This window comes from Lingula anatina, chromosome 5 (assembly GCF_051362555.1).
Source record: "Lingula anatina isolate TDL-2025a chromosome 5, LinAna3.0, whole genome shotgun sequence".
Taxonomy (NCBI): domain Eukaryota; kingdom Metazoa; phylum Brachiopoda; class Lingulata; order Lingulida; family Lingulidae; genus Lingula; species Lingula anatina.
The window spans coordinates 12,247,052-12,262,009 of NC_141771.1; the positions used below are offsets into that span (position 1 = coordinate 12,247,052).

Below are 14,958 nucleotides of genomic sequence, written 5' to 3' on the forward strand. Positions count from 1 at the left end.
ACTTTTTGATACAGCGTAACTCGAAAACCGTATGGAATACAAAAAAACCGAGACCACCTCCAGTGTTGGGCTTTACATGCTCTACAAAATGCAAAAAAGAATGGGTCTCTAGCATTAACGGTTCCCGAATTAGAGACAGTTTTCAGTTTCGGTATCTTATGGCCGCTACTCCCGTGAAAATGCACCGATTGACCCCAAATTCATGGAGATGAAAGATGACCTGAAGGGTAACACCTTCCAATAATATTATTGGTTAAGTCTGTGTGGTGTCTGAATAACAGGGCAAAAAAAATTTTTTTCGTAAAAAATTTCATTTTTTTGAAAATTTTGGCCCATTTGACCTTGGAGTAAAGGTCAAAGGTCAAATCCAAGGGTATATTTGAAATCTACACATATGACTTTTGGAAAGCCGTCTATAGAAATTTTTCCCATAACTCCTTCCGTAGGGTAGATAATTAGCATTTAATTTTGCCATTTTTAGACAAGGGTGCATTGCAATGAGTGCCACACCCAGACCCCAATACCGACAAAGCCCAAATTTTACGTGGAACGAGTTGAGATTATAGGTGACCTAAATCCATGAGATGGGTACGGGGGCCCTTACCGTCTAGGAGGAGAAGCGGTAACGGTAGCCGTCCGGCGGAGCCAACGGAGCCGGCGGAACGATCCGGACGGGACCGAAACCATGTGTACCGCCAGCGCTAACGCTGGTGGTACAATAAAGGTGTTTGAAAAGTTCCATCAGACATCAATAGCTCTTTTATCACACACTTAGTGAAACCCTTCTCACTCTTATGAACTTTTCCGGTTGCCTTGTAGTACTGCAGCTGCTGCACATGGGGGGTGGGGGGTGGGGTGGGGGGGTGGGGGGGGGGCTTAAAGTACTCTTGAAAATTGACATAATGTCACCTGTGTCACTTTGAGACTGATGAAGATGGCCAATGACATGTCATAATATTTTATTATATTGATAAGGTTTTCACTATGTTTGCCACAAAAGAGCTAGTGCTCACAACAATATAGGTCATTAAATATTGTCTGAAAATGGAATCTGCTTAAACTAGATATAATTACTCAAAACATTAAAAAGAAAATATGAAAACAATAAATAAAAATTCTGTTTAAGAATGCAGTTATGAAACATTTTGCAATAAACTCAAATATAATTCCAAAGACCTACTTAACACCAAACTCAAAGCACCATCATCATAAACTAAATTTCTAGCAAAACCAATTAACTTGACTCTCTTCCAAATGCTTTATTGACCTTACAAGAACACAAGTCAAATAAGACTGGAAAAGTTCAATTCTACGTAGAAAAGCTCGTAGAAAAAAATCAATTATCAGTGCTTGTAACACCATTGCAACCTTATATCACGTTATCTATCAAGGTGTAATTAGTCCAGTGGTTTTTTAGTCAAGTTTAATATATTTTGCCCAAGGCACAAATATGCTGATATGTTAGGTATGTATGTGCAGGTGTGTGTGCATGCATGCATGCGCGCGTGTGTGTGTGTGTGTGTGTGTGTGTGTGTGTGTTTGTGAGTGCATACACTTGTCTCCAAAGGTGATTTAAAATGTCCTTTTATCAAATGTAAAAACGGATACAGGATTTTTTATACTAATTTGCAACTCTCAAAGAGCATCCATCTCTCAAGTGATTTGTCAGTGTTAATTCTAGCATAGTGTATCCACTGACATTTCCTTAATTATCCACAAAAATAATACAAAAATGGGGGAATATATATCAAGCTGAGAAACATGCTCTTTTCTCTGCCCTTCAGTAGCCAGCTTTCCAAACCATAACTCCCAGTGTTTCATTAATGCCTGTCACATCGCATTTCAAGCAATAGCAGTAAAACAAAGGTCAGCTCGATAAAAAAATTGTAGTATGGCCGCATTTCTATCTGTTCGAAGATGAGACAGCTTTACTCAATATATGCTACTTCTGCAGACTGTGCGATTGGGCTTGCTGAACATGAGAAGTTTCTTGAAAAAAAATCCTTACATTCAGAAACCAAAGCTAATCCTAGAAACCTCGCTCAAAAATCTTTTTTTTTCCAACAAGTACTTGAGCCTGATCCAGACAGCTGATTACTCAAAGGAATAAAACTCAGATTGGCAATCCTAATTGACTGACTTGACTGATTGGATCAGGCAGAAGACATATTTTAAAATGGATTAATGGATTACAAGCTTCCAGTAAGGAATACCAGAGGAAGCTGGGAATAACAGATTTTTTTCCATTGTCAGAAATATCATACAAATCTGGGTTAAAAAATTTCTGAGCATATACTGATATATATATATTGAGAAAATTCTTAATTGGCTGGGGGTTCAGGACACCTGAAATCTCATCAAAACTGAATATAAAACCTCAGTTTTGTGATTTCCTGAAAAAAAGACATTCCTGTAATATGCAGTAGTTGTCTGTCTCCTGTCAGTTTAAATGTGACACATCAAGACTGTGTTGCCACTTTGTGGTTCTATACAGAGATTTCTGTGGACAAGAAATATTGTGGGGTGTCAAGACTGAATGAAGATTTTTCTTTCCTTACAGAGGACTTTGTGTTTTAGGTGTGTGGTTCTTGAGCACCCTCCTCAACCATGCTTCACAAACATGAATCTCTCACTGTCATAAATCTCTCCCACTCTCTCATTTCTTTAACTTAATAGAGCATATAACCTCTCTCTCTCACACACACACACACATACACACGCTACCTGCATAAACGTTGCCAGCGCATGTGGGTTCTCGCTCTGGATCTTCTGCACAGCATCGTTGCCTTTCGTCTCGTCTCTGCATGCCAAGATCACGTTGTTGCCACCCTCACACAGGTACCGTGCAACTTCGTAGCCAATGCCACTGTTGGCGCCTGTCACTATGATAACCCTCCCTGTCATGCTGGTTTCTTAGTCTGAAATTAGAAGAAGAACCAAATGTCAAGCTAAAACATGGAAAAAAATACATTCCAAAATAAACAGCTACAGTAGAAAATAACATTTCTCTGAAAGAATATGTGATGCCAGTATGCTTCTCCCTCCAAATCCCCCACCACAACCATCCACCCCAACTCTCTCATAGGTTCCACCAACCTAAATAACAGTATACAACTATATACCAGTATAACCCTCTCTCTTCTCTAGAGCTCTCTCAGCTTCAAATCTCCACCACTTGAAATCAAGCCCACACATATAATCCCCACTCAGTACAGGCCATCACATGCCTGCAGTAAAACACATAATAATCGCTGTAATAAAACCTATTCATAATAGCACCAAAGCAAATTATATTCCCACCAGAGGTAAAGCCTCAAATCACTGTTATTACACCTGTATATGGGACAATACAATCAAGATAGTACTACATAACTGCAATAATGACTATGTATAACTACACCTGTGCTCTGAGGGGAGAATCATTAAGCTCCTATTCAGTGAATAAAACGTGTACGGTAATTACTTGAAAATTTTGAATGCCTCACTCGTTTCAGTGTTTTCCTCTTTAAAGATTTAACATTTCAGTTACTCACATACTGTTTTTGTCCTTGAAGAAAACATTCATGTTGCCATTACAAATTTTTATTTTATTCTATATCATTTTTGTTTGGTTTAAAAGCAAATACTGGTTCAAACAGTGCACTAGAAAGACTCAGATCTGGTTAGGTTGATGTTATCTTTAAATAAATGGGAGGACCTCATTTAATATAAAATCTTTAAAATCACCTGTATATTCATATAGATTCATGCATACCGAAATCCACTCATCTTTCACTAGTGGTTATAATTTTTTGCCAGAGGTCTTAGATAACTTACTTTGAAAAAAAATGCATAGGTTCTACTGAACTTGAATAGGAATTTTGATCATCTCGTCATGAATCTTGTTATTAAAAGAAATGAAACTCTGAAAATGAACCAGCTTAGATTCTGGTTTTTATAATTCACAAAATAGATAAAAAGAGAGAGCTATGATTTACTAATCACAAAAAGAAATGAACGAAATCATGATTACATAATAATGAGAGACCAAATCATTGACTACAAATTCAAGGCCATGAAAATATACCAAAATCACCTAATATCAACAAATATTATACAACGGAAAGACACTAAATTTCTAAATTAATCCCATGAAAATTAATGAGGCTAGAATAAAGCCTCACAATCACAACCTACATCTAGTTTCTGGCAAGGATGCCCCTCCCCCTAATTAAGTAGTTAACCAAAATATCTATCTCTAATCCAATTCTGATTTTCATGATTAGTTATTAGAAGAAGCTCTATCAGCAAACAAATCCTGTTGCTTTGACCCTGAGAACTGCACATTAGTCCGTAATCCACCCAGTTTAATTTGAATGCAGTCCTTGTTAATATAAATATATATAATAAATCAAATCTTATGTTTTTCAGTGTTAGCAATTTCACTGAAAACCTTCAGTAATAGCTACACTGAAGCTTATGTTTTAAATTTCAAGTAACAACTGTAGCCTATCAGCCTTCCCTAAAATGTTTACTTACTAATGATATGAGCTGTTCGGAAGAGGACCACAATTTGTACAATAATTCCCTTCAAGATACTCCGGTCTCCTGGTGCTACAATACATTGAACTTAACATCTCTACCACCAGGACGCTTTGGGCTACATTAATTTCCTAGATATTGACAAGTTTAATCTTCAATTTCCGGGAAATGCGCATTCGTTCACATCAATGATAACTTACATACTTGAAGGCAATACTACACAACTTGCTATGAAAATATGAAAATACTTTAGATGTATGCAGGAATTTCCATTACAATCTGCACAAATTAAATCCTCTGCAATAACCATTTGTAGGCAAACTTGGTGTCGAAAATTCAGCTGAAATATTACTGATCAACCTTAAAGAAGGTATCTCTGAAGGAATTCATACAATTAAATCCAAGGGATGGAAACAAAGCTAATTAATAACAAGGCAGCAAAGCTGTCAAATGTACAGACAAAAAACAGAAAATAAAGATGCAAAAAAGGTCATTTTGTCAATTTTGATGCAATAATAAATAATGCTTATAATAGCACTGTCAGTCAACACTGAATTTTAATCTTGCACAACAGGTAACATGGTCAATAACAGGAGCGGACCCAGAGATATTTTCTGACAGTATTACAAAGTATCTTTGTTGATCCATCCTCCATTTTGATGGTGTTCCAACAGAAAAAAATAGATACCAGTCAATATAAACTTAATAACCTGACTGTCTTCCGGAAGACCCAGAAGATGGTCTCAATCCACCCCTTCAATAAGATTACAGTTTCAGGACCATGAGAGTTCAAATTCACATTATGAAAGTCTCAATATTTGAAAAATGATGACAGTGCATAAAATAATATTACATAATGTTTAAAGACATAAAAAACAATACAACTGCTTATGTAGAAATACAGAAAATGTGCAGAGCCCCAGGCAGATGACAGCCTGCCTGGGGCTAAAAGTCACAAATGCAAGTGTTTGAGAAAAAATTATAAAGGAAAACAACAAAACTAGAAAAGCACTTTGAGAGTGCAGACCTCTGCACCTCTGATAATTGATTGATTATTGATCCGGACCACCACCAAAAATTAATCATTGTCCTCTTTGGCCCACTTCCGACAGTTCCTGAAAATTTCTGCAAAATCAGTCCATAACTTTTTGTGTTATGTGGATGACAGACAAACAGGGGTGAAAATTTAACCTCCTTGGCAGAGCTTGAGGTAAATATAATTCCAATGAAGCTGCTATTCAAACTTTTAATCTTCCAGTTTGATATATATATATATATATATATATATATATATATATATATATATATATATATATATATATATATATATATATATATATTTAAAACTTATTTGCAATATTAAACAAAATTTACCTGCATAATTATCACTGCTTCCTTATTATTAATCTAGCAGAGAGCTTTACCTTTGGGAGTTAACAGGGAAATATCAACAAGTGTGCTTTACGTAATCTCATTTAATGGCCTATTAAAGCAAATGACTTTATAACTCTGAAATTAATCTAGTGATACCCAAGGGTAATTTACAGACTGACCCACTCAAAGGTCTTCAGGCCCATAAGTCACACCTTAAGAAAAGCACAAAACCATAATGCCCAAAATAGGAGACTACCAATCCTGATGCAATAATACATTATGTTTAACTGCACAGTCAACATCAACTTATGCACAACAGGTAACACAGACGAAAGTAAAAGCATAAGGCTTCAGGCCCATCAGAGTTCAAGTTTATACTTAGAAAGTGCCAGAATGAGAAAAATGAAAATTTCACAAAAAATGCATAAATACAATAAACATGATAATCCAATAGAGCTGGTTTTCTCATGAGCTGAAGGCCAATCCTAAAAATCGTACTTGTAAGTTTAAAATTATAATAAGTAGCACAGTTTTCTTTTCATAATGTTTGCAGTAGCAGTGCAAAAAGATTGTCAATTTTGATGTAACATTACATAATAAATTAGAGAATAATTATCACCAATTTTTGTTTATTGACTATAAATAGGATGGACATGTAGAAAATATGATTACCATTTGGCTTCATGTCCATGGGAGCTCTGAGTCCCACAATGAATATGCCAAAAAAGATAATGAATATAACACTAAAATGTATAACTTCCAGAAAAAGAAGCCAATTAGACTGCTTTTCTAACTCAGGCTGCATTTTAGTCCTGTGTTTCTTTTTTGAAAGTTTGACAGTCATAAGTAACACGGTTTTTCCATAATGGTCATCAAGGCAGCAGCACCAAAAATTGTGTTTTCTTCTATTTTGATGCAACATTACATAATGCTTAACAGCATAATGACCATCAATTTTTAATTATAAAATATTAGTATCACGGATATTCAGGAAATGTGACAAGCAAAGGTCTTCAGGATCATGGAACTTCAAAAGTCACACCTTGAAAATGCCAATAAGTGAAAAATTAAATTTTCACAAAAAACTGTTTAATTGCCAGAAAATTTTACCAAACAGACTGCATTGCCTACTGGAGCTGTATTTTAGTCCCATGTATCTTTCCTGTAAGTTTGAGAACAGTAAGTGACATGATTTTCCTTAAATGGTCATCATGGGAGCAGTGCCCAAAATAGGGGTTTCTTCAAATTTTCATGCAATATTACATAATGTTTTACAGCATAATGACCATCAATTTTTAATTATAAAATATTAGTATCATGGTTATTCAGAAAATGTGACTAGCAAAAGCCTTCAGGCCCATGGAACTTCAAAGTCACATATTGAAAATGCCAAAATGTAAACAATACAGCACTGTTCTGAAATGGGTTTATTTCCATTTTTAACACTTTTTAAACATAAAACAAAATAAACAGTTTACTGCCATTTTTATATGACCAATGAAGAAAATTGATGAGATGGGAAAAGTATCAATAGAACAGTTTTAAATGCCCAACTTCCTCCATTCTGAGATTCTGAACATAGTGGATGAATGCATCTGACAAACTGCAATGATATGAGTTTATTTCCATTTTTGACACTTTATTACACAATACATGATAACAAGTTTACCATCATTTTTACAAAATCAACTAACAATGTTGTAAAGATGCAGGAAATGCCAAACAAACACATTTACGTATCTTATTAGTTCAATAATGAGACTGTTAACATGCCTAAGAAATGAATGTGAGGAAATGTGAAAAAACAGCATTACCTTTTAAAATAATGGACTGATTATGCTGATTTTCAAACTCAACCTGCGTTTTAGTAAGATTGGCCCCTCCTGTGAGTATAATGACAATTGGCCAATCTGTTTTTCTTATATTGTGTTATCAGTGTTGCATATATACTGAAAAAAGTGAAAAAAAACAGCATAAATTCCCTATAAGTGACCCGATCGTGGTGATTTTCGAACTTGACCTGCGTATTATGAATATTTATCAGTTCTGTAAGTTTCAAGCCAAAGGGTAAAACAGCTCTTCATTTATTGTGTTATCAGTGTTGCAAAAATGCTGAAAAAAAGTGAAAAAATAGCCTAAATTCACTAAAAATGACCCAATCATGCTGTTTTTCGAACTTGACCTGCGTATTATGAATATTCATCAGTTCTGTAGGTTTCAAGCCAAAAGGTCAAATGGTTTTCCATTTATGGTGTTATCGGTGCTGCATATATGCTGAAAAAAAGAGAAAAAATAGCCTAAATTCACTAAAAATGACCCAATCATGCTGATTTTCGAACTTGACCTGCGTATTATGTATATTCATCAGTTCTGTAAGTTTCAAGCCAAAAGGTAAAATGGTTTTCCACTTATCGTGTTATCGGTGCTGTATATATGCTGAAAAAAGTGAAAAAACAGCATAAATTCCCTATAAGTGACCCGATCATGCTGATTTTCGAACTCGACCTGCGTATTATGAATATTCATCAGTACTGTAAGTTTCAAGCCAAAAGGTACAATGGTTTTCCACTTATCGTGTTATCGGTGCTGCATATATGTTGAAAAAAGTGAAAAAAACAGCATAAATTCCCTAAGAGTGACCCGATCATGCTGATTTTCGAACTTGACCTGCGTATTATGAATATTCATCAGTTCTGCAAGTTTCAAATCAAAAGGCAAAATGGTTTTCCACTTATCGTGTTATCGGTAAAAGTGCACGGCGACGGCGACGGCGACAGCGACGGCGACGACGGCGACGACAGACGCAGATGATGGCTATATGTACAGACACATCTGTGTCTGTACATAAAAACCATTCACTCATATGTCTCACTAAAATGAGTTATTTATCATCATTATCACTATGAAAATATTCTTTCTGTCCCATTTTTCCTGCTCTCTCTCTCTCTCTCTCTCTCTCTCTCTCTCTCATACATCCTCATTCTCTCTCTCTCATCCTCATTCTCTCTCTCTCTCATACATCCTCATTCTTTGGCAGTTATCTAACCACTTTAATTCACTTAGAATGGAAGTACAAAATACATGATAAGTGAAGCTTTGCTTTACATAGGACACAATGCTACAAACACTGGCTAAAACTGTGTTGTAACTTGTATATGGAGGCTGATACTATAAGACTGGGTAGTGTGGCAAGTTGTATTTTAGGCTTTATTTTTTCTGGATGTTGTCAGTCAATGATCCCTGGTTATGCCTTGTCACTATTTTGGAAGTCTAAAGTTAACTCCTTTAAAGTGAAAATTGTGAGTGAACACCACACAGTACTTAAACATAAACCTTTCAAAGGGCTTTTTCTCCTAAAACTATCAAAATGCATAGATCAAATTCAATCCAACTCTGATGGGACTCTCGCTGAATGCAATCAGTTTAACATATCAATACGCCTCCTCTTGTTTGCCACGTACTACTATGATCACCCACTTTTCTGTATTCGACTCAAAGCCAGTAGAAAGCATGTTAATTCGTTAACTGATTGCATAGTAACTGTACTACTTTTATTCACTATTCACGTGCTCTGACAGATGGTCAGCTTCACTCTGCAATCAGTTTCTGGTGGAATTGTCTGAAGGGACAAATTGACCAGCTAAATGGAAAATCCATTTTTCATTGAGTTTGTGTAATGTGCAGTACAGCAATGATATCTTACTGACTGGTAGTGTATGGTATTTACTCTATAAGCTCAAACATCAAGAATTTACATTAAAATGTTTAAAAGGTAATGTAATATAAAATGATGATTAAGAAGTTCCGAATGGTTGGCATTGTATCAGTAAGTCCATTGCTGTGTCTTAAAAGGACACATCTAGAAACAGCAAACGATTAGAAGATGTGAGGCATCTGAAAATTTGAAATAATTACCGTAAAATCTTTTCCCTACTTCACAGAGCAGACTTGAAGCACTCCGATATCAATACCACAATCTAAAGCATCAATTCCTCATTGCCCGGAATTCCTTTCAAGAAATCTCAGTGAAAAAGCTTCGGCTTAGTGTCAGAATACAAAAGATTTATATTGATTTTTTTCCTTCTGCTCTACATGATGCATACTTTTCCGTTTGCGAGATGAAAAATTAGCACAGCAGTGTTCAGGCTGACACAAACATCCTTCATCTCCCACTACCCCCCCCCCCCCCCCCTTTGACCCCCCTTGCAGATATAAGTCAAGTTTGTGACTGAAATGCACCCACAGGTGACCAATTAATTTTGTCAGGAATTCAAATGTCTCATATGATAAGTACCAATACATATTAAACCATGGAAAGCATGCAGAGACTCAACTCCGTGACTGAGAGGTGGCCTTGGGACAGATAAAGCACACAAATTAAAAGTAGATCAGACACAGCTATATTACTGATTATATATATATATATATATATATATATATATATATATATATATATATATATATATATATATATATATATATATATATATATATATATTAAACAACAAGTCCTGTCTCAAGTTGGACTTCGTACAGTCCACCTCCACTGACTGGCCCTATTCCCACAGACACCATCCGTCTACGTGGAACAATCTAACTCAGCAGAAACTCTCGCTGACTGCAATCAGCTTAACTGAATGACACGCCCAGAAAGGTTGGTAATTATTCGAATATGTTGCAAACAGACTTACAATGGCTGAAAAAGGGGGTTGATTTGGCTTGTTTAAGTCTAATTTAACCCATTTGGAGAAAAAGTAGTGACTTAGCTAAGCACAATGAAAATTGATAGCACTATTCTTACCTTAGCGACTCAGCTGAAATGATATGGCTGAAGATAGAACCTACCATGTAATTATGCTATAAAAGGGGATATCCTCCCTGTCACATGTGCTCCACAAGTTTGTTTCCTGCTGGTTAGTTAATTTGCCAGGTCCATTTCCATTCAGATGACTCTCTTACATAATAGCCTGCCTAATTAGTTGTCATTTACTCATAGAGCGCATTCTCAACAAATTAAGCCAGGCTTTACAAAGCCGGTGACCTAAAAATGGCGGACGTACATAAAAGAAAAACCGCCTAATCTTTTAATAGTCTCTCCGCCTCCCCACACGTCGTCCCTGCGGGGTACAGTAATTAAACTGCGTCTCCGTTCGCCATGCGGAAGCTACCTGAGAAATATTAAGTGCACATGCTCATCAGTTAAACTCGTGGTGAAGAAAGCATGGCGGCTGAAGGCGATCGAAGGAAAAAAGCTCTTCTGTTCTATTATCTTTGAAAACAGAGACAAAAAAGGAATAATTTGGCCCGTAGAGCAGCAATGAATCGACTATCTACGGAGATAATATCACCAGAGATATTCACGGAAATATTAATGTTCAGAGCCGAGATTTAATTACTGTACCCACAGGGACGACGTGTGGGGAGGCGTGTGAGAGGCTGAGAGACTATTAAAAGATTAGGCGGTTTTTCTTTCATGTACGTCCGCCATTTTTAGGTCACCGGCTTTGTAAAGCCTGGCTTAATTCGTTGAGAATGCGCTCATAGCTTACCAGTACAGTTGAAATTGCTAAGGTAGCAATCAGATATACACATTGTATTAGTTGGGCTGGTCCAACCCTACAGGGGCTCTCGCTAATTGCAATCAGTTTGACTGAATGACATGTCTCCTGAGGTAGCAAAGAAGTAATTAACTTAAACATGTAGACAAGTAAGCTGATTCCACTGATTGCAATTAGCAAGAATCCCCCTCAGAGTTGGACTCAACTAGCATGATGCGTCTATCTGAATGCTTCCTAAGATTTAAAGCTCACTGTGAAAAGGTCTTTAAGATCCCATTCCCAGAGATTAGATCGATCTACTTTAGATCGACCTAACTCCCTGGGGGTTCACGCTAAATAGCTGTCAGCCGAGTGGGCACGAAAGTTAATAACCCCCTTACAACTTGTAGTAGGCGGGACGGACATTTAAGCCAGATTATCTGACAGTAATCTAGTGAGACTCCCTGCGGGGATAGATCGATCTAAAAGCTCTGGGAATACGCCCTAAAGCTTACATGCTTACATTGAAAGACTTGGCAAAACATAGCAGGAACATTACTAGATGTTTTGATAACATCAAATATTATGATCTCTGTTTTGGTGCCAAAAAAAAAAAGCTGTCTTTTAAACTTTGAACAACATAAACTTGCATTATAATTCCTCTACCTAGCATTCTATTTGTGAATAATCAATGGTGTACTTCCAAGGCAAAAAACATTCATTTTTTTTATATCTTTTATGAAATTAATATAATTTTCATCATTTAACAGTTTAAGGCAATTCAGAATTTTATATGCTTACTAGTATGTGAGCCTAGGGCACAATTTGAATATCATACTGTATTTATAATCAAGTCAGGCAAGTATAAATGTACATGTTATCCTTATACACCCTTTTCAGAAATCTTATTCACTTGAAATAAAGACTTCCCAGTTTTGCTATACTTTCTTTTCACTAGTCTGATTTAGTTACTTACTTATCAATATCTGATAACCCTTTAGCAATTTATCTTTCCTTATGCTATGACCTTACATTGAAAGAACTACATAAAAATAATACTGGGTTTCAAAATGCTCACATATTTTAATTAAGCATGCCTTTAAGCAGTTAAATAAATGCAAATACCTACAAATTTTAAGATAATCATAATCTACTTAAAGAACATGTTACTGTTAAGTTATTTAAAATCAACATGCTCTTTGAAGTATTTTTTTTTACATCTCTCTCACTCTCTCAACACTAAAACATAACCTCTGTAAGTACATTTAAAGATAAAGTGACTTGGTAAAAAAACTAGTCTTTTGCTAATCCTTTAGTCAACTTTCACGTAAATCTATTATTCATTTATCTATTTGATTCTACTTTTTTCTATTTGACTTCTCCCTCTGTAACCCATCTGTTTCCCAAGTAATGACACAACAGTAGTAAGTCAATACAAAATGAATGTTTTATATGCTGAGATGTGGTGTGATAAACCTTGCTAAATCACTGGTTTCATTTCCCTTAAGACTGCATTCCCACAGATTTTAGATAGATCTATCCCTGTGGGGAGTCTCACTAGATTGCTGTCAGCGTAGCCAGCTTACTAGTAATTGTCTGTCCTGCCTACTAAAAGCTGTAAGTGGGTAATTAACTTCCGTGCGCGCTCGGCTGACAGCAATTTAGCATGAACCCCCAGGGAGTTAGGTTGATCCAGAAGGATCGATCTAAATCTGTGGGAATGCAGTCTAAGACTCTTCAGCACACTGTAACACACTCAAGTTGACCCAGGGCTTGACCCAATTAGTAAACTACATGCTACTTTTTCTACAGAATAGATTTGGTCTTTATTGCTTTAAACAAACAACTTGGATGACTATTTGTTTTCTTAACACACTGTCAGCATTACTTCCACCAAACACTTCAACTAAGGTAATAATGTTTCAAGTGTTTTGTAAGTGAAACCTTTTCCTTTTGCCCTCAGACATGAGCTTGGGTTTAAAAAAAAAAATGTCTCTGAACATTTACTATGGGACCAAACACTTACAACGTAGTCTTTAGAGATTTAGCTGCCAAAATTGATTTTCTTAGGGCAAAAAGGGATTTCTCCTACTGAGGGACCATTACTCAAACTGTCTCTGCACTTGGATTGAATGTTTTATGCCATTACTAATTGAATGATTTGTTAAAGAGAGTGAATATAATAGTTTTGAACGACAGGCCAGTCGATTCAGCAGAAACTATCGATATCAGGTACTTTAATTTGGAGGGTTTTATGGTTTTAAGGGCCTGAATTGGGAAAGATCTGTGCTCTGAAACAATTTCTTTTAACCATGCTCACTCTGGTTAAGACCTATTCTCACTTCCACAGCTTAATGAAAACAATCCATATGTTTTTTATTTCAATGGGCATAAAAAGATTTAAAGGCATCCTTGGAAAATGATCAAATATTTCAAGATTCTAAGGCTTCTACAAAAGCTTGGCTCTCTGACAAGTAATTCAATGTACAATATATCAAATATAATTATAACTTTTCAACAAAAATCCAAATATCATATCCAAATTTTCACACCAAAACAGCTAGCTAAACTCTCTTTTATGCATAAAAAGACTACATCCTCCAAGAAAAGGAAGATAAAAACCAGTTTTAATTTTTTTTGCCATGACACTTAAATATAAAGCAAAATTCTGTTCCAGCTGTGAAATAAGACTTACTACAACCTATGAACAACTGTGTAATGTGGAGTATTGAACTTTATTGTTCACAACAGCATACCCAACACTTGAAACTATTCACATTCCAGTTTGGAATGTGGACATTTCTTAACTTTTCCACGCCTGTCACTGGGAAAACTGTAATCGTCCCCCGACATTGTCTTAATATTCTTTTGTTGTATTTTTCATACTTTCACAACAACGTAATCGTCGGATCTGAGAGAAAATATTATTTGTAGTAAGTTCCGATTTTTATTTGAATTATAATAAATTCTGATTTCAACACCCTCACAAAAATTAAATTCTGTCGAAGTAAAATTCGTGACATGACAGTCGGACAGGTAAAAAAGATACGCTAATTTTATTTGTACAAAACGTAAAAAAAACAGTGTCTTTTTAGCGTAACCCTTCCCTTATGCCTGGTTGTCAAGATTGGGATCTTGAAGACTAAATCAGAGCACCCCACCCTCCTACACTGAGTGAAGACTGCACTCACTTCCAAACACCGGGACTCCACCAGATAGATTCATATGCAATGCATGATATTTCTGACACCAATTATCAACTGTGAAAGGTTAAATAAACAAGGCATACCTTGTATTTCGCTGCAAACGCAAAGTCCAATGCTGTAATGGTCTATGTTTGCAAATTTGCCGCTAAATCCGAGCGAACAAACAAAAAGCACCACATCCGGTACACATGCGCAACAAGCCAGGTGCGCTGAAAGTAGTTTTCCATTTAGATAAATGCGCGTTTCGTTTCGACTGAACTGAACGGCTTTTAAGTTTTTGCACCGAATTTCATTGATGTGGCATAATTGGTCGTTCACAT

General features: G+C 36.0%; 1 protein-coding gene across 3 annotated transcripts in view; it reads right to left on the reverse strand.

Annotated features, from left to right (window-relative positions):
- The window catches only part of LOC106170304 (retinol dehydrogenase 12), a 24,441-nt gene extending 9,536 nt beyond the window's left edge, over nucleotides 1-14,905 (reverse strand). The window contains exons 1-2 of one of the 3 annotated variants that reach the window (XM_013550115.3): nucleotides 14,722-14,905; nucleotides 2,725-2,918 (exon numbers count right to left, since the gene is read on the reverse strand). In XM_013550115.3, coding sequence (XP_013405569.2) covers nucleotides 2,725-2,904 — 180 coding nt within the window. In that variant the 5' untranslated portion in view covers nucleotides 2,905-2,918; nucleotides 14,722-14,905. Of the gene's footprint in view, nucleotides 1-2,724; nucleotides 2,919-3,096; nucleotides 3,267-14,721 lie in introns of those variants that run through there. The other 2 variants (XM_013550117.3, XM_013550116.3) reach the window with 2 other exon arrangements.
- Between the last annotated feature and the right edge of the window lie 53 nt (nucleotides 14,906-14,958).